At 49.7% G+C, this 26,580-nt stretch overlaps 1 protein-coding gene across 1 annotated transcript in view; it reads left to right on the top strand.

Annotated features, from left to right (window-relative positions):
* The window catches only part of PIEZO1 (piezo type mechanosensitive ion channel component 1), a 175,989-nt gene that overhangs the window by 134,115 nt on the left and 15,294 nt on the right, over positions 1-26,580 (top strand). Inside the window, exons 17-39 of the mRNA XM_036750066.1 lie at positions 192-310; positions 1,168-1,328; positions 1,465-1,641; positions 3,208-3,333; positions 4,347-4,547; positions 5,167-5,371; positions 5,697-5,801; positions 7,724-7,877; positions 8,407-8,650; positions 8,796-8,892; positions 9,342-9,510; positions 12,094-12,183; positions 12,463-12,545; positions 13,136-13,207; positions 15,671-15,771; positions 18,343-18,451; positions 18,842-18,880; positions 19,657-19,829; positions 22,441-22,553; positions 22,953-23,165; positions 23,808-24,066; positions 24,895-25,083; positions 25,375-25,687. Coding sequence (XP_036605961.1) covers positions 192-310; positions 1,168-1,328; positions 1,465-1,641; positions 3,208-3,333; positions 4,347-4,547; positions 5,167-5,371; positions 5,697-5,801; positions 7,724-7,877; positions 8,407-8,650; positions 8,796-8,892; positions 9,342-9,510; positions 12,094-12,183; positions 12,463-12,545; positions 13,136-13,207; positions 15,671-15,771; positions 18,343-18,451; positions 18,842-18,880; positions 19,657-19,829; positions 22,441-22,553; positions 22,953-23,165; positions 23,808-24,066; positions 24,895-25,083; positions 25,375-25,687 — 3,512 coding nt within the window. The remainder of the gene's footprint in view (positions 1-191; positions 311-1,167; positions 1,329-1,464; positions 1,642-3,207; positions 3,334-4,346; positions 4,548-5,166; positions 5,372-5,696; positions 5,802-7,723; positions 7,878-8,406; positions 8,651-8,795; positions 8,893-9,341; positions 9,511-12,093; positions 12,184-12,462; positions 12,546-13,135; positions 13,208-15,670; positions 15,772-18,342; positions 18,452-18,841; positions 18,881-19,656; positions 19,830-22,440; positions 22,554-22,952; positions 23,166-23,807; positions 24,067-24,894; positions 25,084-25,374; positions 25,688-26,580) is intronic.

Below are 26,580 nucleotides of genomic sequence, written 5' to 3'. Positions count from 1 at the left end.
TGAGTCTTGAAAGAAGCCCAGCGTTCTAAGATGCCCAGGTGAGAGAGAGGAGCATTCCAGGCATTCTGAAAAGCCTCAGCCACTAGGCAGAGGCCATGGGGACCAACCTCCTGAGATCAGCTCTTGTTCATCTGCCTACTCTGCTCCTTCCCCTCCTCCTCAAACTGGCTTTTTCCCTGATTGTTCTGCAGGCAGGAGGAGGACAGCAGGGCCCTGCTGCAGGATGAGGATGGGAGCCCCAGGGAGGAGCCCGGTGGGGTTGGCCCTGGCTCCAGCCCTGGCTCCGACAATGCTGACTCAGAATGTGAAGGTAAGAGCTGAGCTGAGGAAGGGCAGGGGAGGGTTAGGCTGCTTCCACAGCCCTTCTAGGAAGGTGCTGTGGTAGATGTAGACCAACCTGAGAACAGAACACTAAGCCTCAAGGTGATGAAGCTTGGGAGTGGGGCACCAAGAGCTGTCTTCCAGTGGAAGCTGGATGACCCAGTGGAAATGGCACCTGGGGTTGATTTCCAGCTCAGCCGCTTTGACTGTGTGACTTTGGGCATGTCATTGCAACTGCCTCAGTTTCTCTATCTGTAAAACGAGAGAGCTGGACTCGATGAGCTCCGAGGTCCCTTCCAATCCCATTACAGAGTGTTGGAAAGACTCTTAGGGAGAAGATCCGACCCGTGTTTTCTTGGCCTCAAGGGCGGATCTAGCAGCAAAGTGTAGAAGGAAGTAGCAGTTGATCAATCCACATTTATTAAGCACCTACTGTGTGCCAAGCACTGTGCTAAGCCCTGGAGATAGAAAAAGAGGCAAGACAACCCCTGCCCTCCAGGAGTTGACAATCCAATGCCAGAGAGACAGATTTCCAGTCCCTAGAAGGGAAACCATCCTCATAATTAGAGATGTCCGGAAGTGGAATGGGCCAGCTTGGGAGAGTGAGTGAGGCCACTCAGCACTCCTCAGGCAGAGGCTGGACAGTCCCTTTCCCAGGGTGCTTCAGAGGAGGTTTCTGCTTAGACAATCTAGAGCTTCTGTGGTCATGCCCCAGATACAAGTCCTATGTGCATCCTGCAGACTGATACCTCCACTCACTGGGGCTAGGGAGCAAGGGAGAAGAGGGAAGCTGCAGCCTCCCTCCCACTTTGGCCAACCACTGCTCCCATCTACCGCCCTCCACAGACTTGCCCAGTAAGTGGGGCCTGGTGGCTGAGAGGCTGATGGTGCTTGCTGGACGCTTCTCCGACATGCTGACCCAGGTGCAGGTGTTTGTCAGGCGCTTACTGGAGCTCCATATCTTTAAGCTGGTGGCCCTCTACACAGTCTGGGTGGCCCTGAAGGAGGTGAGAGGCAGGGAGTGGTCACGGGGAGGCGGGGACCACACAGGCAGCCAAGGAGTCCTCGGGGGTGGGTGGGAAGGGAAAGTGGGGAGCTGGCTCCAGCCCCCCCTCCCAGCCCTAGTACCCTCTCCCTGGGCAGGTGTCGGTAATGAATTTTCTATTGGTGGCACTGTGGGTTTTTGCCCTGCCCTATCCCCGCTTCCGCCATATGGCGTCCTGCCTCTCCACGGTCTGGACTTGCATCATCATAGTCTGCAAAATGCTCTACCAACTGAAGATTGTCAATCCCTATAAGTACTCCAGCAACTGCACTGAGGTATGCAGGGTGATGGTGGGGAAGGGGGTGGGGCGGGGAGAGAGTGGGTAAGGGAGGGAGGGGGGTGATGGGGCAAGGGAAGTAGAGATGGGAGGAAGGAGTCTTCAGTCTCCATGCCCTCCATGCCTGGGCTTCCTCATTGGGCCTTAAACCTTTTCCACCTGTGCCTTGGCAGAAGCCAGCCCTATGTGTGAGTGCAGTAGGCATTCCCAAACACTACTATGTCCTTCTCTGCCCCATCGATGATTCATGACTTCAGACCTTGAAGACGCGATGAATTTACTGTTGAAATACTAACTCCTCCCAGACAGCGATCCTTTAGAATATAAGAAAGAATTTTTGAAAAGGGGAAGAAAAAAATGCTGTTGCCCCAAGGAGAGGGAATGCCTTACCCCTAAAGCCCTTAAGCCAGGAATTCTTAACCTGGCATCACTGAGCTTTAAAAAATATTTAATAACTCTTTCTTGTTTTTCCTTTTCAATTTTTAATTGTCTTACCTTTTAAATTATATTTCAGTATAATTGGCTTTCTCTGTAATCCTATGTTTTTTAGTTTATTGTTATTCTGAGGAGGGGTCCATAGCTCCACTAGACTGTCATCAGAGTCCATGACTCAAAACACATTTAAGAGCCCCAGCTTAAGCCATTAATGACTTGGGAGGGACACAGAGAGTGGGATTAGGACAGAGACCTGAGGGCCCAGCCTTATGGGAGTGGGACCCTTTCTCTGCTCCTCCATGGCCCAGAGAAAATTGTTTATTTCCTCTCCTTCCCTTTTTTTTTTCTTTTTGCTGTCACTATAATGGCAAGAGGCCCGGCCTCAGGAGCCAGTAGGCCTGGCCTCTAGTTCCCATTTCCTGTTTACTAGCTAGGTGACTTTGGGCTAGTGACTTCTCGAGAAACAAGAGCTTTCTCTTCTGAAGCAGCTCAGGGTGCAGACCTGGCCCTAATTATGTCCCATGAGGTGGCCCCTGTAGGCCCAAGACCAACAGATTGGGGGTGAGGGCTCTGACTATCCCACTATAGTATATATAAAACCAAGTTTTTGAAATACTATATATATATACTCTGCCTACCTCAACAGGGCTATTGTAAGAATAAAATAATGAAAAATCACAAAGCATTATGTAGAGGTATGAATATACATACACACACGCACACACACATACACGCATACACACATGATTTACCCTCTCGTGCATGAGGACCCCCCAGTCAGCCTTGGACCCCGCCTCTTGCATTGCTCCCTAGTTTAAAGAGGTTGCCATACATGGTCTTAGAATTTGGGTTTCCCTGGGTGTCCTCTGGCAGATTGGTTACTGTTAGCCGTTCCCTGGGGATTATGGGCTCCCTACCCTCATGAACATCTGCTCCCGGTCCATCACCAGAACTGCCCCAATGAGATCCAGCTTGGGGTGGAGCATGGAAGGGGATGTGTTTGGGGGTTGCTGAGTTCAGAGGGAATCTCTTCCCTTCTGCCATGGAAGAGATGCTTGACCTATAAACGGGTGGGCTCTCTGCATGTTGGCGCATTACACACTAACCTTCATTCCCCTTGTGCACATAGCCACTCCTCAACAACACCAACCTACAGAAGTCCGAGATCGGCAATTCCACACTCTACCAGAAGCCGGTGGACCCTGCCAATTGGTTTGGCATCCGCAAGGACGTCTCGAACCTTGGTTACATACAGGTGGGTGAGGCTGGAGGAAGGCTCAGGTGCCATCTCCTGGGAGAAGCCTTCAAAGGAGGCCAGGCAGCACTGGCCCCCGAGTTAGGAAGATCTTCGTTTATCCCTCCCCCATCACTGAGACCAAAGGTCATGTGGTCAAACCCTTAAACCTAACAGCAGAGAAGAGACTTGCGCTACATGGAAGGAAAGCTACTGTTTGCCAAGCTGGGTGACCTTGGGCAAGAAGATTAGCCCTCTGAGCTTCAGAAAGGGTATCTGGAGCCAAAAGATCTGTGCTCAAATCCTGACTTGACTATTTTCCATCTGTGTGAAGCTGGGCCAGGCCTTTAAATCTTGGGCCTCAGTCTCCTCACCAGTAAAATGGGGAGATGGCACTGACTGATCTCCAAAGTCCCTTTTGGCTCTAAATCTCATATTCCTCACCTGTAAGATGGGCTAATGGTATCTACTCTGCCGAAGTGGTATGGGGAATAGAGCGCTGGGCCTGGAGTCAGGAAGAACTGAGTTCAAAACCAGCCTCAGACACTAACTGTGTGACCATCTCTGCCTCAGTTTCCTCACCTGTAAAATGGGGAAAATCCCAGCATCTACCTCTGAGGGTTGTCGTGAGGACCAAATAAGATAACGATTATAGAAGGGCTTAGCACCGTTCCTGGCACATAGTAAGCATTCTATAAATGTTAGCTGTTGTTATTATTAAAACTAATGATAATAATGAAAGTAATTGCTGGACCTTAAAGGTTTTGCCAAGCTCTTTACTCTGTTAGCTCACCAGATCCTCACAATGACCCTGTGAAGGAGGTGCTATAATCACCCCATTTTATAGACAGGAACATTAAGGCTGAGAGTTGGTGATGAGGCTCTAATTAAATGACTCAACGGAAGCTTTGAAAAGCTGCCGGGGCTTTCTAGAGGAGAGGTATCATTACTGTTATTCATTGACATCGGCCTCAGCCACTGGGCAGAGGCAGGCATGAGACGGACCCACGCTGACCGAGACCCCTTGTCTCCAGAACCACCTGCTGATCCTCCTCTTGCTGGTGTTCGAGGCCATCGTGTACCGGCGCCAGGAGTATTACAGAAAACAGTACCAGGTGGCCCTGCCCCCTGCCCAGATTGTCTGCCCTGAGGGCACCCGCCACCACCTGGACCAGGGCCTCCTGAGCTGCGCCAAGTATTTCATCAACTTCTTCTTCTATAAGTTTGGCCTGGAGGTGAGTGGGCTTGAGCAGACCGGCTGTGGATAGTTCAAGGGCTCGTGCTGGGGCCGGGAGGATGCGGAGAAGCCCCCGTGGTGTGCCCGCAGGGCTTCCCCAGGCCCCAGGCTGAAGGTGCATGGGGCAGCTGCATCGGTCATTGTCAGATTTCCTGAGATTGGCTGGATCTGGCTTCCCTTGTCCATGGATGTCCCGTACCTCCCAGGCTGCCTCTGATTTCCATCCCAAGGGGCTTTGAAATGCTAGTCGCTTTCAGTGACCCTCTGCACTCCTAGTATTCTGTCTAATTGCAGCAACCTAACACCAGAGACCAGCAAGCAAGGACAGAGGGTTTTGGGGTTTTGTAACCCTGGTTCCTGCTTTCTTTTAAGCTCACCTAAATTTAGCTTAGGACTTAGGGAATCAGTGAAGGCATAAGGAAGGGGGAGGGAGAGAAAATAGATTTTTAATTGAAAAAATTTTTTTAAAATTTTAAAAGGACCTAGGACCAGGCTAGGTGAGTGCTGACCTGCTGAGTCTGTGCCAGGCTTGATGCCCATCCTCATGTCCCTGGACACCATGTCCATTCCCCCCCCCCACCTCCATCCCTAGCAGCCTCATTTTTCCCTATCTCCAGATCTGCTTCCTGATGACAGTAAATGTGATTGGCCAACGCATGAACTTCATGGTGATCCTACATGGCTGTTGGCTGGTTGCCATCCTCACTCGCCGGCGCCGGGAGGCCATTGCCCGCCTCTGGCCCAAGTACTGCCTCTTCCTGGCCTTCTTCCTGCTCTACCAGTATCTACTGTGTGTGGGCATCCCCCCAGCCCTCTGCATTGGTGAGGGCTCTGTGTGTGTGTGTGTGTGTGTGTGTGTGTATGTGTGCGTGTGCATATGTGTGTGTAAAAGAGAGACAGAGACAGACAGGCACTCCCCTCGGGTGGGTCCTAGCACTAAAGGGTTATTGCAAACCTCCTCTTTCCTTAAGGGGTAGGAATTGAGCAAGGAAGGGGGTAAATGAAGCATGAAGGTAGGACAACCTCTGGCAGACAAAGAGAAGGAGCCCCAGGGGTGAGGGAGGCTCTGGGGGCTCGGGGGTGTCCAGTTTGAAGCAGCCTCAGCCTTTGGATGCCCCATGCATGGAGACATGTACTTTGCCTTTAGATTACCCGTGGCGCTGGAGCAAAGCCATTCCCATGAACTCTGCGCTCATCAAGTGGCTGTACCTGCCCGATTTCTTCATGCGTCCCAACTCTACCAACCTCATCAGTGAGTGGCCATGCACTCTTGCCCTGAGAGCCTCCTCCCCACAGCTGGGACTTCTTCTAGAGGTGTCCCATGCCCAAGCAGAGGAAGTGGGTGGTAGCAGATAAAGCCCCAAAATGGAAAACCTAGATTATTATTATCGGTTATTATTAATAATAATGGCAGCTAGGTGGTGCAGTGGGTAGAGCTCTGGGCTGGGACTCAGGAAGACTCATCTTCTCGAGTTCAAATCTGCTCTCAGACACTTACTAGCTGGGTGACCCTGGTTTCTTCATCTGTAAAATGAGGGATTTGCACTTGATGGCCTCTGTGGTCCCTTTTGGCTCCAAATCTATGATCCCATGGGAGAAAATAAGGCGGAAATACTATTAGTAGAGTGATAACAGGCCTCAGTCCTCTGCTGCCCCATTGAAGTGGAGGTGGGGCTCTTCACCTGTCATGAACTGAGGACCAACCTAGCTAAGTTCCAAGGGCCACAGGACCATTGGTAGTCACATTGGAGCTATGTATGATTCAGGGCCACAGAGAGAGCATCCACACTGTTGAAGCCATGCCTCCCCGAAGTGATGACATATTCTGGTTATCATAATGATAATACCATAGTATGTTATGTTATGTGCATTATCATATTATATATCATTATATTATAGCCACTTCTATAGCACTTGGCAGTTTACAAAGTGCTTTCTTTAATAATAAGTTGGGTGGGGTAGGAGGTACACATCTCCTGGGCCTAGAGGTGGGGCCTTGGATAAGTCCCTTCTCTGACTGAGTCTCTTTCCTCAGTAATTCCTGCCTTGCTGACCTCACCAAGTTAGGTTTTGGGGGGTCACATATTTTTTAATCTACATAATGAAATCACACTTCACGTTGGTAATTTGATATTCTTTGGACGGTCTGTTTTTCCAAGTCTAGCCTTGCTTATAGCCCATAGGTTTTCTTTTTTAAATTTAATTTTCCTTTTCTCAATGATCAAAAATCCATTTTTTTCTCTCTCCCACCTCCCCCTGTTGGAAACCTCTGACCCAAACCCTTATAACAAATATGCACATTCAAACAAAAGAGACTTCCGCATTGGCCATGCCCCATAACGTATGCCTCGGTCTACACCCTGAGTCTGTCACTTTGGTGGCAGGGGGCAGGTGACCTCACCATGTCTAGATCCTGCCTGTGTCCTCACATGCATACCTGAGGTCCAAAGGGGACAGGTGACCTACTCCATACTCCAGTCTTCTGAAATCATTGAATTCCTCAGAGCTCTTAAGGTTTTCAAAATTGACCTCATAAAGTTGTGGGGATCAGAGGAGGTTATGGGTGTGAAGCCCCTTGGAAAACAAAAAATGCCATCCAAATTCCAAGGGTTAGCTTTCCCAGCCATTCGGGTACCTGGATTTTTCTGGTTTTTTGTAGAAAACGGTGTGCTGATTTAGATAATCTGCCCAATATATAGGCTTTAATTGCCTTCTATAGTTATTAAAATTATGAATTAACAAGTCACATTTTCTGTCTTGAGCTGGCAGAGAATTTTTCATTCCTATATTCACACACACACACACACACACACACACACACACACACACACACACAGTCATACATCCACATAAACTAAGAGTCCAGAGGCTACGATTACAAGCATGGCCTCATTCCATGCATGCTGCCTTTCTAACCCCTTTCTCACCATGTCTAGATCCTGCCTGTGTCCTCACATGCATACCTGAGCTCCAAAGGGGACTAACTGGCTTCTTGTCCCTAACACAAGGGTGGTGAGAGGTAGGGCTGAGTGAGAGCAGCCTGCCTTGTAGAAGGTCAAGGCCAGGGTCAGTTGACAGCCCCCTGCCACTCCCAACAACCCGTGGGAAGCCTCCCTCGTGCCCCCCAAGCTGGTCCCCTATTTCTGTTGCCTACCTTTCCTGTCTGTCCCGCAGGTGACTTCCTTCTGCTGCTGACCGCCTCCCAGCAGTGGCTGGTGTTTGTTGCCGAGCAGACCGAGGAGTGGCAGCACACAGCTGGACTCAACACGGACTACCTGGAGCCGCTGCGTGGGGAGCCAAACCCTGTGCCCAACTTCATCAACTGCAGGTGGGCCAGGGAAGCCAGCGTGCCAGCCTGGGGGCGGGCAGAAGGGCAACTGAGAAATGGAAAAATCACAGGCCGACTAAGCTGGCTAATCAGCTGTGAGAACTTGGCCAACATGTAACCTCTCTGAACCTCAGTCTTCTCATCTGTAACATGGGGCATAGGATACCTCATTGCTAAATCAGGAGGTAGTGAGTTTCTCATCACTATAAATCTTTAAGTAGGGTCTGAATGACTGGTTGTAAGGGGTGCCATGGAGGAGATTACTGCTTTCAGATCAATAATTTCTGAGGTCCCTTTGGACTTTGAGATACTAATTTTTTAAAAATAATTCTATGACTCTTCCCTTTCCCCACTATTAAGTGCTTTGGGGGGAAGACTGCCCCAGATTGTGGCTAGGTCTCAGTGATGGCATGCTGGGCAAATTACAGAACCTGTTCAGGAGAGACTGCCAGCCTGGCATTTGTCCGGTGCCAGAGCTGGGGGCTGGTCCCTCCAAGGCTGACCCTTCCCCTTTCCCCCCGCCCCATAGGTCCTACCTGGACATGCTGAAAGTAGCCGTATTCCGCTACTTCTTCTGGCTGGTGCTGGTGGTAGTGTTCATCACAGGTGCCACCCGCATCAGCATTTTTGGCCTGGGCTACCTGCTCGCCTGTTTCTACCTGCTGCTCTTTGGGACCTCCCTACTGCAGAAAAGCACCAAGGCACAACTAGTGCTATGGGACTGCCTCATTCTGTACAACGTCACCGTCATCATCTCCAAGAACATGCTTTCGGTGAGCCCCTAGAGCCTGATGGGGCAGGACCTTTCCAGCTGCTGCCCACCCAGGCTGCCCATTGCCCCAGGCCTCCTCCTGACCCTACTAGAAAGAGCCCTTGGCCTCTGATGGCCCCGTCCCCCCTTCCCTCTCTCTCTTGCAGCTCCTTTCCTGCGTCTTTGTGCAGCAAATGCAGAATAACTTCTGTTGGGTCATCCAGGTCTTCAGCCTGGTGTGCACCGTCAAAGGCTACTATGACCGTGAGTAAAGAGAGGGGAGAATGATAGGGGTGGGGGCAAGGGTGCCAACTAGCATTTATATAAAGCTTGCAAAGCCCTTTAAAATGGTGTCTCATTTGGAAAGAGGGTAAGAAGAGGGAACTGGAGTCCTTGGCATTTGTGGGCTGGGGAGAAGCCAGGGGCCCTCCCTAGGCTTCCAGAGACAGACAGTGGAGAGGCTCCAGCTAATAACCCAGAGGGCCTTCCACCAGCTCTCATACAGTATTGTGGGTGCTAGATTTGTGGGGAACCAGGAAAAGGGGGAGATGGATAAGTGAATGAAATGGGAGACTCCTGGGGTGTGTGTGTGTGTGTGTGTGTGTGTGTGTGTGTGTGTGTGTGTGCACATGCGTGTGGAAGGGTTGGGGAGAGTCGGGGAATTTACTTTGGTGGGACTGGATAATCTGAGTGCCAGGACCCTGTCTCTTTAGCTAAAGACATGAGCAAGGACCAGGACTGCATATTGCCCGTGGAGGAGGCTGGCATCATCTGGGACAGCATTTGCTTCTTCTTCCTCCTTCTGCAACGCCGCATCTTCCTCAGTTACTATTTCCTGCATGTCATGGCTGACCTTAAGGCCACAGCACTCCAGGCTTCCAGGTGTGGAGAAGGGAAAGCAGAGGGACAGGGGATAGTCTTAAGATGTTGAGACTTTTGCTTCTGTGTGAGATTCCATTTGTAAGGTTGGCATTCCAATGACTGTTGCTTCCTTTGTTCTCTCTGGGTATCATTAGGGAAGTTTGAGCGAGACACCCAATGAATAACGAAGGGTACCTTGACTGTTGATTTGTTGTTCAAACAACCATTGACTGGACCAATCAAGTCAATCAGTCCATTAATCAACATGGATTTATTTAGAGTCTTTATCTCATAACATGCCGTTCCACATCATTATATTTTTTTCTATCCAAAATTGAACTTTTTGCTGAACAGCTGAGTAAAAGATATTAATACATTACATTTAAACAGGACATACAATTGCAAGCAAGATTTAAAGAAATACAAACATTTAGGTACAATACTAAATCTGAACTGTCCTCAAATGCTGCTTAATTTGAAATAGCATTGTATAATGGGAAAGAACACTGAATAGAGGTCAAGAGCCCTGGGCTGTAGCTCAGCTACTTACTCTTTGGGGGGCCTTGGGCAGGTTACTCCCATGGTCTTTAAAATGAGCATGCTGGACCAGATGGTCTCTCAGGTCCCATCCAGTTGGGATTCTATGACCTGGGTTTTCTTCCAGCTTACTTACCGTGGACCTTTCTTTGTGACCCTAATGCTTCACCAGGTATTAAAGCCTTGTAGTCTCTTTTCTGCTCCAGGCTTTACCTCCTGCCCCAGTCCAGGGTCTGGGATCCTCATTGTCTGCCTATTCCCCCCATCCCTAACTGGCTCTTGGCTAGAGGCAAACCTGCCTTTTATCCACTTCTAAGAAAGCCAAAGCACTCGTGAATTTGCCTCTTTCCCATGTCCAGAATAAAGAGGATGATTCCTAGAATGTGACTTCCTTGTGACTCCCCAGCCAGTTGGTATTGGGTGTTTCCTCTGCCAGACCTGCATCTCTTCCTTAGTCTTAAACTAATAGAATCACAGCCTGTTCTCTTGAACTGAAAGGGAGCTCAGGGCTCATTTAGTCCAATCGCCTCATTTTATAGATAAGGAAACTGAAGCCCAGAGAGGTTAAGTAGTTTATCCAAAGTCACACAGTCATTCCATTAATACTGATTTACATTGATTGTGTATGTTAAGTTTTCTTTGTCACCAAACCTACACTTGGATTTTATATAATTATTATATTGTGTACTTATTATTATATAAAATATTAATACAATATATAATGTTACATTTTATATTGGATATAATTTGGTGAATATTGGATATAAGATTTTATAAAAATTTTAATTGGTATAAGATATAAGAATGCTAGAGACTCCCTGTGTGGTTGAATAGATATAAATAGAGATTTCTCCACAGAGACCAAGGGGATTGGGCAGGGACAGATTGAGAGCAGATAAGCTCCCTTCTCTCACTGTTGAGAGTTCAGGACTGAGTCCCAGAGATTCCAGGTTGTGGTTCCCCTCCCTTTGCCCCATAGTGAGGTGTGATTGAAGCTGTTGCAGATTTGGGGCATCTCTCTTGATGTCACCTACCCTAAAGGTGCGTAGGGCAGTGTCTGTCTCTAGAGGGTCAGTTGGGAGGCGACTCTGGAACATAATTCTCCATGGGCTCTGTTTCTAGCTTCCACCTAGAATCTGGGATTTCTGAGGGCCAGGGGATTAAGGGTAAGCTGATTTGATTTGGTACACCAACTCTGTGCTCATTACTATGCTAGGCTCGGTAGGGTACAGATATGGGAGACTTGATCCTTCAGGGGGATAGATAGATAGATAGATACATACATACATACATACATAGAAAGATAGAGATAAATAGATAGATAGATAGATAGATAGAATATTTATTAAGCACCTACTATGAGCCAGGCACTGTGATGAGTTCTTAGGATATAAATACAAGCAAAGAAGACCCATCTCTGTCCTCAAGAAGCTTCTATTCCAAGAGTGGGGAATGGCCTCAAGGCCACATGTGGCTCCCTAGGTCCTCAAGTGCAGCCCTCCCCTGTTCTATTCTAATAAGAGAAGACAGCACATAAAAGAAACCTAGAAAGGAAGGAGGAGGGGGCAAAGGTCAGCCTCAAAGGGGCATGATGAAGAGATTGCAAGAAGTGACAATGGTTCAGTCTTGGAGGCCCGCTTCCTGGCCAAAGGCTCATCTATCAGAGCTAGAGGGAGCCAGGGTAGGGCCCAAGACAAAATAATGCTAGTAACTAGATACTGCTTAAAGGCAGTGAGGCAGTGGGGCTTCAGGAGGATTAACTTGGGCTGGAGGGTCTCAGGAAGGCTACCTCAAAGAAGTAGGATTAGCTCTGGTCCATTGTGAGGATTTAGAGAAGCAGAGAGGAGGAGTGAAAGGCATTCTGAGCCAGGAACGGCCTGAGCAAAGGGTTGGAGAGGGGAAAGGGGTATGGTTTCTGGGAGGCTAAAGGGTGGCAGAGATGATGAGGTGGCCAGCTGACATGAAGTGGTCTCAGTGTACCATGGTGGAGCCCCTTACCTCACAGACCTGGGGTAGGTGAGGAAGGGCCTCTGACATTTCTGGGCCTTTTTCTTGTTCTCTCTGTAGGGGCTTTGCTTTGTATAAGGCCTCCATCCTCAAGAGCATCAATTTCCATCAGCAGGCAGAGGAGAAGTCCTTGGCGCAGCTGAAAAGACAGTGAGTCCTCTCTGTTCCCCCTAGGACCAGAATAGCTATAGAGTCTTTGAGGCAGATGCTGGCCGATGGCTCCAGAGCATCAGCCCAGGGGCAGCTGTCCCAGCAAGGGGAGCAAAGTGGTTTTGAATAGAGGGAGAGAGGTTTACATAACCATCTCTGAAATGGGTCAGGGGTATTGACCATTTGGGAGGGGGGAAGGTAGAGCATGAGCTGAATGAATTGGATTGAGCTAAACCAGAGGAATAGTTTTGAGGGCATTTTGACCTTTTCTTCTTCTAGGATGGAAAGGATCCGAGCCAAACAGGAGAAGCATCGCCTGGGGCGGACCAGTGAATGCCCTGAGGACCCAGATCAAGATCCAGGTAAGAGCCAGTCCTGCTGAGGGGGCCCCTTGGAGGACTGCACACCCATCCTGAGGATGGGGACTAGATCTAACCACTGCACTTCCCAATCAATCCTCACCCCACTTCTGTGCCATCTCCAATCTGCCATGTCAATCATCATACCACAGATGTGACCAAGGACCTACTGGGAATTGATAGCAAAGGGGATGCTCACTGCCTGGGCTGACAAGGCACCGAGCTGAGAATTCTGAAGAGAGTTCCGCTGGGCACTGCCCACCTTGCCGAATGTCCTGTTCTTCTGTTTGACCCTGTGTGTCTTTGTCTGTGTTGTACAGCCCTTCTCACATGGGCCATGTGACAAGGCAGAAGTGCATGCACGCGCAAACACACACACACACACACACACACACCCCCTCAGCGTCAGATGCCCACTTACACATCATCTGAATCAGGGAGGGCACCACTAGTCTGTGCTCAAGACTAACCCTGCCCCTCATCTATCCCTCCCTCACCCAAGTAGCTAGTCCACAATACAGGGTCTTCCTGGTACCAATCTTCCCTCAGCCCCATGCAACACATTTCATACTCTCATCATGCCCATTCTGCAGAGCCAGGTGGCCCGAGCAGCTCTTCCCAACCCAGAAGGCGATGGTGGCGGCCCTGGTTAGACCATGCCACAGGTACAACTTCCTCCTCCCTGGCTGGGGCCTCAGCAGGCCTGCTGTCTGGCCCTAGCCTTGCAATACTAACTGGATTGATGCCTGGAGGTGTCCCCTTTTTCGCTGCAACTAGGAGCTCCTGACTCAGCATGGTCTTCCCTGCGTTGGTGGCAGGGCTCCCATTAACATAATATCCCCTGAATCTTTCCTTTCTCCTTCTCCCTTTTATTTCTATCCTCTCTCCTTTTTTTTTCTTCCCCCTTTCTCTCTTCTTTTCCACCTTCTCTGGGACCCATCTCACCCCCACCCCCATATATGTAAGGCAAGAAGATTGGACTAAGGGAAAAAGTGATGACCAAAAACCAGCATGGCTCCATGAAGTCATTCATGGTCACGATGGGCTGTCCTCATTCCTTTTTTCACTTCGTTATTAAACAACTAGGTGAGGGGGATGCTGTGGATGCACTTTACCTAGATGTGGGCTGAGCTTTTGACAAAGGTGTCCCAAATTATTCTCATAGAGAAAATGGAAAGATATAGACCGGAGAATACAATTAGATGGATTTGTAAGTGGAGAAGGAAATGGCAAACCACTCCAGTGTCTTTGCCAAGAAGACCCCAAATGGGGTCATGAAAAGTCAGACACGATTGAAGATTGTAATTGGATATCATTTAGATGGCTGGACTCTTAAGAGTAGCTGTTGGTGGGAGTGTTTTGTGTCATTGTGGAGAGCGTCCAGAGGAGGGCAGCCAAAATGGTGAAAGGCTTTGAGAACCCATCATGCGAAGATGGGTTGGAGAAACTGGGCACATTTAGCTTAGAGAAGAGAAGTGTCCTGGGGAGTCAGGATAGTTGGCCTCTAGCATTTGAAAGGCTACCAGGGATTAGCCTGGTATCATCCGGCTGCCGGGCATAGAGCTGGGAGTATTTGGTAGAAATTGCAAAAATACCAATTTAGGCTTGATGACAGGAAAAACTTCCTAAGTCTTAGAACTGCACTAAAGTGGGATGGGCGGCCTGGATACAGGATGGGTCTCCCGGCACAGGCTGGGTGATTACTTGTCGAGTAAGTTCAAATGGGAATTCCTTTCAGGACTGGATTAGATTAGGTGGTTGCTGAGGTCCTTTCCAACTCTCAAATTGTGTAATAAAAAAAAATGATCTTGAGGGTCCCTTCTGGTTTGAGCATTGTACGTACTCTCTTAAAAATATTTCTGATATCTTTTGTTTTCATATCACCTATATTTCCCCTGTGCCTTTGCCCTCTTCTTTCCCAAAGAGCCTGTCTATTTTCCTGAGAGTTTTTTCAAAGTCTTCTCCACTCTTTCCTTTCCTCTGTTCTCTCTCCTCGGCTCTCTCCCTCTTTCTCATCCTCCTTTTCTCTATCCTCCAGTCTGTGTTTAGCGTGGGACTAGATCTTCCCAGTACTCCCACCTTCTTTCGGTCCTCACCTTGTCCCTGTCCTCGTCATTGTCCTCGTCCCAGTCTTTGGCCTTGTCCTCGTCCCAGTCTTTGGCTCTGTCCCCGTGCCCATCCCTGTCTGGTCTGAATTGCTGCCAATGCCCATGCTGCCGTGGCTGCCGCTGCCTCCCCTTGCCTCCAGCTGCCTTGCTTGGCTGTGCATGACGGATGTGCTTGCTTCTCATCATCCCTCCTCCTCTGGACCCAATGGTTCATCTGAGAAGCCAGAGGGCAGAGAACAGGGAAATCAGACGATGAGGCGCAGTTGAGATAGCAGAGGTGCCCTCGCCTCTTATCAAAACAGCCCGATGGAACTGGCTGCCTTGAAAATTGAGAAGAGAGTAGCAGAAACTCCTCTCAAATTCTCTCTTGGGCGACATCCGTTCTTCAGATTCCTCCTTAGGATAAAGAGAAGCGATCCTCATCCCTGGAGTTTCCCAGGCCCAGAAGTCCAGCGTTTATAGTACTATCAGCTCCTCTAGCCCTTCCTCATCGTGAACCCTCAGAGAGCGTCCAGCAGGGGGCCTCATTTGCTCCTTTTACCTTTTCTCAGGGAGGCAGGTTCAGCACCCTTGAGAAACGAGTAGAAATAATATGATAATAAGACTACTCTCTTACTCATCGCTCCCATCTTTTATAGATGTTTAAGGTTTGCAAGTAGCCTTCCACAGGTTATCCCACTTGGTCCTCACAGTGCCCCTTCAGGATGGCTACAACATCTGTCCTCATTCCTGTTTTGCTGATGAGGAAGGAAAGTGACTTGTCCAGAGTCATACATCTAGAAGGCTGTTAGAAGGGGCATCATCGTAACTGCCCACAGCTTCCCTCCCTTTGTGGAATGGATCCAAGTTGACTCTTAAAAGTTGACCCTTTCAGCTCTTCCTACCTACCTACAGCTCTGCTCTAAGCCAGGAGAGTTGGGCAGGGGCCAGACAGGGAGGGAAGGAGCTAGGAGAAGGTGATCCTAGGATCCTAGCCCTGGGCCAGACCAGGACTGGATCCCTTGTCCCCCTCCCCCACAGTGATCCACTCTGGGGAGTACTACCTGTTTGAGTCTGACAGTGAGGAAGAGGAGGAGGTGCTGCCCGAGGACTCCAGGCCTTCACCACAGAGTGCCTTCCAGGTCAGTCATGGGGAAAGAACAGAGAGGAAGAGCTGGGGGCTGGCAGGGGTGTCTCACTCCAAAGCTTTGATATCAGCTCCTACCTCCTATCCCAAACCCATCTCTGATAATACTGAGGGAGTTTATCCTGCTTTCCCAGGACTTACCTAGAGCACCCACTGACAGGGGCTGGTTCTCTCTTGAATAAGCCCCTTCCCATTACACATATTGGTTACAAGGGTTTTGTTTTTCTTTGTTTTTTGTTTTGTTTTGCTGGGGAGAGAGAAAATAAAAGCTTGTGAACTGAAAAATTAAAAAAAAAACAACCCTGCACCTCTGTGCCAGCCCCCTATGCCAATACCCATTCAACAAGCATTTATGGAGTGCCTGCATCACTCAGTGCTGGGCCCATGGGAGAGAGGGAGAAGTATGAGAGATGTGGACCCTTCCCTCACAATCCACCAATAAACATTTATTAAGCACCTGTTAGGCATCAGGCACTGTGCTAAGCACTGGGGATACAAATATAAAAAAGATGGATAGTCCCTGCCCTCAAGGAGCTTCAAATCTAATGAGGGAAAACATAGACAGAGGGAATCTGAAAGGTAGGGGGAGGGTCGGGGGGGAGGGATGGTGAAGTCAAAAACCCCCAAACAAGGGGGTTGGATTTCCTGAATTAACTCTAAAGTCCTTTCCAACTAAATCTCTGCTGTGATGAGAACTTCCAAGCAAATCACAGATGCATACCACGGGAGAGTCAGAATTCTCTGGCTGCCTCTTATAGGGTGGTACAGACAGATAGTAAAATATTCTAGGAAGGAGAGGTTGGGGGTGAGGGCTGAAATGGTAAGAATCAAACAGAGATGTCTCAAGCCCCTGGTGTAGACAGAGAAGGCAGAGCAGCCTTTAAGGCCTCTTTTTTTTTAAGTTGATTTATTTATTTTTAGTTTTCAACACTCACTTCCATAAGTTTTAAATTTTCTTCCCCTTCCTCCCCAAGATGGCATGCAATCTGATATAAGCTCTACATATACATTCCTATTAAACATATTTTCATATTATACAGAAGAATTTAAATTAGGATAGAAGAATAGGAACAAATGGGAGAAACCATGAGAAAGAAAAACAAAACAGAAACAAAAACAGAATAGCCTGCTTCACTCTGCATTCAGACTCCATAGTTCTTTCTCTGGATGTGGATGGCATTTTCCATCGTGAGTTAAGGCCTCCTTCTCGTACTCAGTCTAGAGGAGCCCTGGGAAAATGAAATCCCTCAATCTCAGAGTACCCTGTCCCGATCGTGTTGATAGCTCTGCCTCCCCTTTCCGCCTCCATCCTGAATCACTAGCACCAAATTCCCGGTCCTCATCTGACCTTTAGATCATGAGAGCCAGAGAGGCACCTTAGAGATGTAGCTGAATTTGGGGTGACTTGTAATCTAACACCTTCATTTATAGAGGAAGAAATTAAAGCCCAGAAAAAGGTAATCACTTATCCAAGATCATCCTTAGAGTTCATGACAGAGTTGGGACTGGAATTCAGGTCTTTTGGGTCCTCCTCCAGGGCTCTTTCCAAGATTCCATATTGCCTTTCAGACAAGTCTTTCTGGGTTTCTCTGAACCCAAACCTTTCACTATTTCTTACAGCACAATAGTATACTGTAATATGTTATATATTAATATATGTTAATAATAATATTGAAATACCGTAACTTGTTCAACCATTCCCCAATTGATGGGCTTCCCTTCAGTTTCTAGTTCTTTACCACCACAAAAAGAGATACCATCATTATTTTTATATTTGTGGGTCCTTTTCCTTTCTCTTTGATCTCTTTGGCTGTATAGATGTAGCAATGGTTTTGCTTTGCCCAGTTTAATAAGTCTTTTGGTATAGTACCAAATTGCTTTCCCGAATGACTGAACCAACTCACAGCACTACCAACATGCCTGTTTTTCCCCAGCCCCTCCAGCATTTGTCACTTTCCTTTTTGGTTATCTTTGCCAGTTTGATAGGTATGAGGTTGCTATAATTTGCATTTCTCTGATTATTAGTAATTAGGAGCATTTTTTATATGACTGTTGTATTTCTTCCTGTTCATATCCTTTGACCATTTATCAATTGTATCCCATATTGCCTTAAGTGCTGGATGTGTCATTAGAAGACCTTGTACAGGAAGCCTTCCCTAAACCCTCTGAATTCGAGTGGTTTTTCTCTTTTAATCATTTCCTCTTTGTCCTGTATATAGCTTGTCTCATTAGATTGGAAGCTCCTTGAGGGCAAGGATTGTCTTTTGCCTCTTTTGATATCCTCAGTGCCTGGCACATAATAGGCGCTTAATAAATGTTTATTGACTAACTGACCTAGGTTCAAATTCTGGCTTCCTATGCAACCTTAAGCGACCTCTTTGGGTCTCAGTTTTTTTAATCTGTAAAAAGAAGAGGTCAGGCCACATGGTCTCTAAAGATCTCTTCTAGCTTTATACCTAGGGTCCTAGTGGTCTTTATGAATGAGCCCCATCCAAGGCAGGCAGTTTGCTCAAACCCCACCTATATGTGGGTCCAAATCACCCTCACATTTTTCCCTTGGGCACAGCTGGCATATCAGGCATGGGTGACCAATCCTCAGACTGTCTTGAGAAGACGGCGACAGGAGCAGCAGCTCCAAGAGGCTGGGGAAACCCCCTCAGCTAGGCAGCTGGAAGGTAAGAGAGGCAGTGGGGACAGGGAAGGGGAGGAAAGTGTCATCCATCGCTGTCCTGGAAGGATGCTGGTCTGGGGGATTAAGCGCTAGATGGGAGCTAAGGGCCTTTTCTACCCTTGGCCAAGCTGCTCCCCCTTCCCATCCCCTTCTTTTCTCTGAGGAGGAGCTCCCAGCCAACTCTGCCACTGTCTCTGCCTGGCCCACCCTGGGATGTGGGATTGGCCTACATGGAATGGGCAGGTCCAACACTGTCTATGGGGGTGTGTGTATGTGGGTGAGTGGGTGGGTGTGTGGGGTTAGTGCTGGCTCCCTGTGTTGGATACAAAGGAAGCACTTAGGAAAACTTGAGTGACTTGAATTGACCTGCTTCTCTGTCCATATGTCCACCCAGAGTCCGAGCTGCCAGGAACCCAGGAAGAAGAGGTGCCAGGTAAGTGAGAGAAGAGGAAGCCCTGCTTCCTTGGTGGGTTCTATGAGGTCTCAGGACAGGTGTCTGTTTATCAGGTGGGCAGTGAAAGTGGCTAGGCCACCCCAGCTTAGTGGTAGTTTACAGACATTGACCTACACCCTCTGCCCCCTGAAGAGCAGATGCCTGGCCCCTGGGTGCCTGCAGCCAGACCATAAGTATCACTGTTCCACCTTAGGTGCTCAACACAGACCCCCACATGAGCATGCCACCCCCTAGTTAGCATTTAGTCTCAACTGAGAAGTTGGAGGGTGGGAATACGAGCAATTTCCTCCATCCTTATGAGCAAAGGTGAGTCACCCCCAGACCAGTCTGTGACCTGGTTCATTGCCACCTGCACCTCCAGAGCTCTCCACTCTAGGTCAGACCTCAAACATAGAAGTGAGACATCTCCCAGCTAGATCTGACCCAGGGACCATCTGGGAAGGAGAGATGGGGCCACTTGGGATTGGATCTTAAGAAGAGCATTGACTCTGGAGGCAGAGGACCTGGGATCAAATCCTGCCTACGAGATTTATCACCTAAGTTTCGTCATTTAACTTCTCTGGGCCTCAGTTTCCCCATCTGTTAAATGAGGGGGTTGAACTAGATGACCTTCCCTCTCTGGTTCTAGGACCCTATGCTGTGTGAGCATCTCCTTCCCTTGCCCCCCGCCAACTTCTAGGATTGGGCGAGGTAGGGGGTTGGAGGGGGCTGCTCCTTTCTCCCACAGCTCAGCCCTCCTGCTCCCTCTATCACAGGCAGGAACAATGTGATGCAGCGCCTTCTGAATATCCTGCACTTCCTGTGGGTGCTGGGCCAGGCAGGGGTGGATGGGCTGACCCAGTGGCTCAATACCTTCACCCGGCACCACGCCAACATATCCACCGTGCTGCAGGCTGAACGCTATGTCCTCACTCAGGAGCTGCTCAAGGTGCTCACAAGAGAAGGGAATGGGGGGAGGTGGTGGGTGGGCCAGGAAGGGGCAGCCATCCCTAGGCATTGCTCACCTGGCTTGGGCAGGTAACATACAACCTTCTCCTCCTCCATCTTTCTTAGACAATCTCACTTCATTACATCCAACAACCACCTGTTAGCAAAGAGTATTCTGTTCAAGGCCCTAGGCTAGACCCAGGGGGACAGCTGATGATAAGTAAGACATGATCCCTGCCCTCATGGAATTTACAATTAATCAAGCAGGAAGATGCCAGGATCCCTCATGGCCCCTGCTGAGCTTCCCACTGGCTGGAGCCCCATCTGTGGTGGTCCCTGATGAGCTTCCTGATGTCAGGAGCCCCCATCAGTGGTGGCCCCTACTGAGGTTCCCACTGTCAGGAGCCCCCATCGGTGGTGGCCCCTGCTGAGCTTCCCGCTGTCAGGAGCCCCCATCGGTGGTGGCCCCTGCTGAGCTTCCCGCTGTCAGGAGCCCCCATCGGTGGTGGCCCCTGCTGAGCTTCCCGCTGTCAGGAGCCCCCATTGGTGGTGGCCCCTGCTGAGCTTCCCACTGTGTCCAGCATCATTCTAGGCCTGCGTTGGGCACAGAGGAGAATAGTAGATTTGGTCTCTATAGGAATTCATAATCTATTGGAAAGAAGACCAGCACCCTCTCTCCCTTCCTTGCTCCATGAATGAAACAGTAAGAGCAACCAAATGGGAGCGTCTTCATACAAACTGCGTGGGAGTAGTGCAGAGGAGGGCAACATTGAACGCTCTGGCCTGGAGTAGTCAGGGAGGTTTTCTGGGAGAGGTGGGCTTGAGCTGAGCCTTGAAGGATGGGGTGCAAAGGGAATCTTGCAAGCAGAACCAGCAGGGACATGAACAGAGGCACGGGAAAAGAGTGAATGTGGTCTATTCAGGGGATAGTGAAGAGACCAGCCTTGCTGTAGCAGACAGAGGATTTTGTTGGGGGGTTGGAGTAGAAGGGCCTGGGCCTCCGGTTGCCGTGGCCATGGGCCCTTGACAATGGCTGAGAGAGTCCACTGTCAGAGCTGGCCTGTTCTACCCTATAAGCCTCCCTACCTCTTAATAATACTCTTTTAGTGGCCCCAATGGTCCCTTGGCACAGTAGGCCCTTAGGAAAGTGTGGTGCCACAGTAATCAATCAATCAACATTTACTAAGGACCTACTTAATTATTTTGTACCAGGCACTGTGCTAAGCTCTGAAGATACAAAAAAAAAATACAAAAAAAAAAACAAACAAGGCAAAAGATAGTCCCTGCCCAGCTTACAGTCTAATGAGACAACATGCAAACAAATATATACAAAGCAAGCTATATACAGGATAAATGGGAAATAATTAACAGGGAAGGATTAACTGGAATTAAGAGGGGTTGGGGAAGACTTCCTGTAGAAGGTGAAATTTTAGTTGAGACTTAAAAGAAGTCAGCAAAGTTGGTAGTCGGAGTGGAGGAGGGAGAATGTTCCAGGCATGCGGGACAGCTGGAGAAAATGCCCAGAGCTGAGAGATGGACATGTTGGGGAGTAAGATGTAAGAAGACTGAAAAGGTGGGAGGGGGCTAGGCTAGGAAGGGCATCGAATGCCAAACGGAGCACTGTGGACTTGCTCCTGGAGCCACTGGCTTTGCAGTCACAGACTCTGGGTTCAAAACCTACTGTCCGTGTAACTTTGGACAGGTCACATAACCTTTGTAGGCTTCAGTTTCCTCATTTGTAACATTAGAGGGTTGGAAGGGACCTTTGATGTCCCTTCCAGTACTAAATCTACGTTCCTCATCTCTAGCCTAAACTATTTCAAAAATCTCCCTTCCGGTCTTCTTGTTTTCTGACCCTTCAATCAAATAACCAGCTATCAAATAATCGTTCTAATGCATTCAGAGACCTCCATAATCATCCAGCCATTCACCATCTAATCTATATTTATCCATCTCTGTCTGTCCATCCGTCCATCCATCCATCCATCTCTCTATCTATCTCTATATCTATCTAGCCTATCTACTTACCTACCATATCTATCATATATATCCATCTGTCACATTTCTATCTCACACACACACACACACACACACACACACACACACACACACGCACACGCACAGACCCTCAGGCTTATTTCACTTTACTTCTCTGTCCTAGCAAACTGTACTTGCCATCTCCCACCTTCGAGCATTTGCACAGGCCCCCACCCATGCCTGGAATACACTCCTTTTTTATTTGGCCCTGCTCTTGCTCCTGCTTGGAAGCCCAAATCATGGGCTGATTTCTCCTTTCCAAATTACTAGAGCAATTTGCCTGGATCTCAGCATTGATCCTACCTTGTTTCTCATTCCCATTTGTGTGCATGCCCCATGCTAGGTAAGCTCTCTAAGGGCAGGAGCTGTGTTGTTTTTCTTCCTTGTATCCCCAGCACCTAGCTCTTAGTAGATGCTAAATAAATGTTTGTTGAATGAATGAAGGAAAGCACAGGCCAGCCCTGAGCTGTTTCAACTGAGCAGAGGGGGTAGGCTGAGAAAGGGAGAGGAGCCACAGACTTGGCCCTAAGGGGTCACTGCTGCCCGGCTTGACCGCCCAGAGCCTTCCCCCACAGGGCGGTGACATCCAAGGGGGCGTGCTGGATGGGTTGTACCTGAAGGAGGAGGAAGAAGAGCTTGGGCCGCAGAGCCCCTTCAGCAGAGAGTTCCAGAGCAGCCTGGCTTCAAGGCAGGTGCATAGGGGGGATCTTGGGTGGGAAGGAGGGGAATGGGTTACCCAGGTGGAGAGGGTTTCTTAGACTGATTCCTGCCCCTCTGCACATACACACCCCTTCTTGTACTTCCGATTCCTCAAAACTGCTATTGTCACCACATCGATCCCCACCAAACAGTGACCATGTCCCCCAATTCCCACCCTAACACCTGCCCCCAACCACCAATGGGTATTGGGGCGAGCCCAGCATTCTCCCCTCAACCATCAACGGGCATTGGGCCAAGCCCAACATTCTCCCTGGCCTCATGACCCTTTCCCAAAGTCCCTTGGGGTTGTACATGTGATAGGATGAAGGCCTAGAAGACCCTCCCCATTGCTCCCCCTCTGACGGTGTCTGTCTCCCCTGCCTCACAGTGGGCGTGGGGCAGAGGAGATGCTCAGCAGTGCGACTGAATACACAGGGGCCACGAGCCCCCTGACCACAGGCTACAACACTCAGAGCAACAGCGAGGAGCTCCTTGGGGGAATCGAGGCTTCTCAAGATAGAGACTCGATGCGGGGCTCCCAAGAGCTCCTGGCGCACCCCAGTATCTGGAAAAGGACAGCGAGCGAGCTGCTCCTCAACAGGTACCTCCCCCCTGCCCCACCCTGTCCTCCTTTCACAATCCCAAACATGGAGACCCTTGGAGGCCCACCTAAACCACCTAAAAGGAGTCCTCTCTACTGTGGAGCTGACCATTGGTCACCCAACCTCTCACTGAAGGACTCGCTTCCCCCTGAGGGTGCCCAGCCTGCTTAGGGGCAGCTATCCTTGTGGAGAAGTTTTTTCCTTATCTAGGTGGAATCTGCCTACTTTCTGGGGAGAAACAGGACAAGCCTAAGCCTTCTCTCACTTGCTGGCCCCTCTCTCGAGGGCTGGCCTGCCTGTCTCTCGCGGACCATACAAGAGTTAGAAGGGACCTCAGAAGCCCTGTGGTCCAACCCCGTCAGAGATTAAGTAGGATTTGAACTCTGGACCTCTGACTCTAGAGCTTTTGCAAATCCCTTCATACCATATTAGATCATGATAATCCATAATTTAAGCTGAGAGAATTCCTGGGAAAACATCAGAGGGAGGAAGAGCTCCAGGCCAGTGTGTCCAGAAGGAAGGCTGAGTCAGGGGGACGGTGAAGGCGCTTGGGGTCCAGCCCTGCCGGCCCTCTCGCCCTGGGTGACTGCGGCTGGGCTGAGGGACTGGGGGCCCGTCTTCCCCACCTCCTCCTCCCTCAGGCGATTCAGGTTTGAGGAGCTGGAGGCCTCGGAGCACTTTTATGAGAGCCAGGGCCGGATCCTGAGGTTGCTGCAGGCTCTCTACCTCTTTGTGGCCGCCCATTCAGAGCTCGTATGCTACTTTATCATCATCCTCAACAACATGGTCACAGCTTCCGCTGCCTCCCTGGTGCTGCCCGTCCTCGTCTTCCTCTGGGCCATGCTGTCCATCCCCCGGCCCAGCAAGCGCTTCTGGATGACAGCCATCATCTTCACGGAGGTGGGCGGGGCTGCCCTTAGGGTGGAGAGCCCAAGAGTGTTAGAGCTGGGAGGGCCCTTAGAACACAATGTCAGAGCTGGGAGGGCCCCTAGAACACAGAATGTCAGAGCTGAGAGGGCCTTAGAACACAGAATGTCAGAGCTGGGAGGGGCCTTAGAACACAGAATGTCAGAGCTGGGAGGGCCTTTAGAACACAGAATGTCAGAGCTGAGAGGGCCTTAGAACACAGAATGTCAGAGCTGGGAGGGCCTTAGAACACAGAATGTCAGAGCTGGGAGGGGCCTTAGAACACACAATGTCAGAGCTGGGAGGGGCCTTAGAACACAGAATGTCAGAGCTGGGAGGGCCTTAGAACACAGAATGTCAGAGCTGGGAGGGCCTTAGAACACAGAATGTCAGAGCTGGGAGGGCCTTAGAACACAGAATGTCAGAGCTGGGAGGGGCCTTAGAACACACAATGTCAGAGCTGGGAGGGGCCTTAGAACACAGAATGTCAGAGCTGGGAGGGCCTTAGAACACAGAATGTCAGAGCTGGGAGGGCCTTAGAACACAGAATGTCAGAGCTGGGAGGGCCTTAGAACACAGAATGTCAGAGCTGGGAGGGCCCTTAGAACACTAAAGGTCAGAGAGGCCCTTAGACAGGCCAGTTAGTCCACATCTCTCATGGTGCAGATGGGGGAGCTGAGTCAGCTGGGACTGTGTGGGGGTGGGGAGGAGCCAGTCCCTGGCAGGTGGCTCGGCAGGGGCAGCTGGGGGCCAACAGGACAGGGGCAGCATGTTGGTGGTGGTGGCTGTGGTGCCTGGAGCTCCCTCTCCTCTCCTGGGCAGGTGATGGTGGTGATCAAGTATCTGTTCCAGTTTGGCTTCTTCCCCTGGAACAGCTCCTCGGTGCTGCGGCGCTATGAGAACAAGCCCTACTTTGCACCCAGAATTTTGGGCCTGGAGAAGACAGACAGCTATATCAAGTATGACCTGGTCCAGCTCCTGGCCCTTTTCTTCCACCGGTCCCTGCTGCTGGTGAGCCCTGGTGCTGGGGGAAGAGGCAGGCATGCAGGATGCTCCATCTCAATTTCCCCTTCACCCCTACTTTGAGAAGAGTCTTGAGGTCAGAGGTTGCTGTGCTCATGGGTTAGACAGGCCTTGACCCATCTGGTCAGCTTATGGGCCCAGGTCCAGAACATAAAGTATACAGGTCAGGGGTTGGCTCTAGGGCCCTGGCACAGTCTCTGGGAACTTTACTTAGCTACCTTACGCATCGTCCAAAGAGATGCCAAAGGCTCACTGCGGCCCTCTCCACTCCCTCCTCAGTGCTATGGTCTGTGGGACCATGAAGGGGACACATTTACCAAGGAGCAGGACCAAGCCGAGGACCAAGAGAAGCCAGCGTTGGAAGAGGAGGCCGAGCCAGAGCCAGTGACTCAGGATGAGGTGGGAACAGGGGCCCAGGACCAGCTGGAGGCTCAGGACGGAGTCCAGGCTGAAGATGAAATCCGGGTTGAGGATGGAGGCCAGGACGAGGCCCCAGCTCAGACTAAAGGAACCAAGGACACAAGACGACTCAGCCTTCGATTTAGAAGGAAGAAGAAGAAGAGCCAGGAGTCCTCGGAGCCAGAGGCCATTGGTATCATAACCATTCCCCTTGACATTTGTACCCTGTTAACTTGCCACGCACCTTCCCTTTTCTCCCTGTATTAAAGCCTCCTGGCTTTGAATGCCAACTCTAAAGCCCTCCCTGGCTGTCCTGAGGTGCATCATCTAACCTCTTGGCCTCGTTTCTTCTGCTTTTAAAATGAGTGGTCTAGGGCAGCTGAGTGGCCAGTGGATAGAGCACAGGCCCGAAGTCAGGAGGAGATGAATTCAAATGTGGCCTCGGACATTTACTAGCCGTGTGACCTTGGGCAAGTCACTTAAAAAATGAATAAGCAAATAAATAAATAGAATGAGTGGGTTAGCCTAACTCAGGGGTTCTTGGCCTCTTTTCAATCACGGACCCTCTCGGCAATTTGGTGAAACCTAGAGATTCCTTCTTGGAATAGTATCTTTAAATGCATAAAATCAAATACAGAAGATTACCAAGGAAAACAAAGTTGACTATAAATAAAGATGCACATCATTTCCCATTCAAGTTCACAGACGCTCCTGAAATCTGTGGTTCTAAGAACCCCTGGAATGGATGACCTCTAAGACTGAGTCTATAATCCTGTGAATCTCTGGGGTAATGGGGCAGGGATTATTACCCCATTTATAGGTGCAGAGACTGAGGCTCGGGAAGATGAATGAATGTCTTGCTTAAAGACATAATAAGTCAGTAGCAGAAGCAAGACTAGAATCAGGATCTCCTAAAGACCTAGGAAAGCCCTCTGGCCATCTCTGGAGGCCACTTCCTTTGTCACAAGGTTTCTCACTCTTGTGAGCCCTCCTTCTCTGGCAGGAAGATGCCCTCCCCTCCTTAGCCTCCAGGACCCAGAGGAGCCAGGGTAGCCTGGGGTGGTCATGCCTTTGGAGGTGAGCAAC

The sequence above is a fragment of the Trichosurus vulpecula genome, chromosome 3 (assembly GCF_011100635.1).
Source record: "Trichosurus vulpecula isolate mTriVul1 chromosome 3, mTriVul1.pri, whole genome shotgun sequence".
Classification (NCBI taxonomy): domain Eukaryota; kingdom Metazoa; phylum Chordata; class Mammalia; order Diprotodontia; family Phalangeridae; genus Trichosurus; species Trichosurus vulpecula.
The sequence above is the reverse complement of the archived record's forward strand: the minus strand, read 5'-3'. Positions and strand labels throughout refer to the sequence as shown.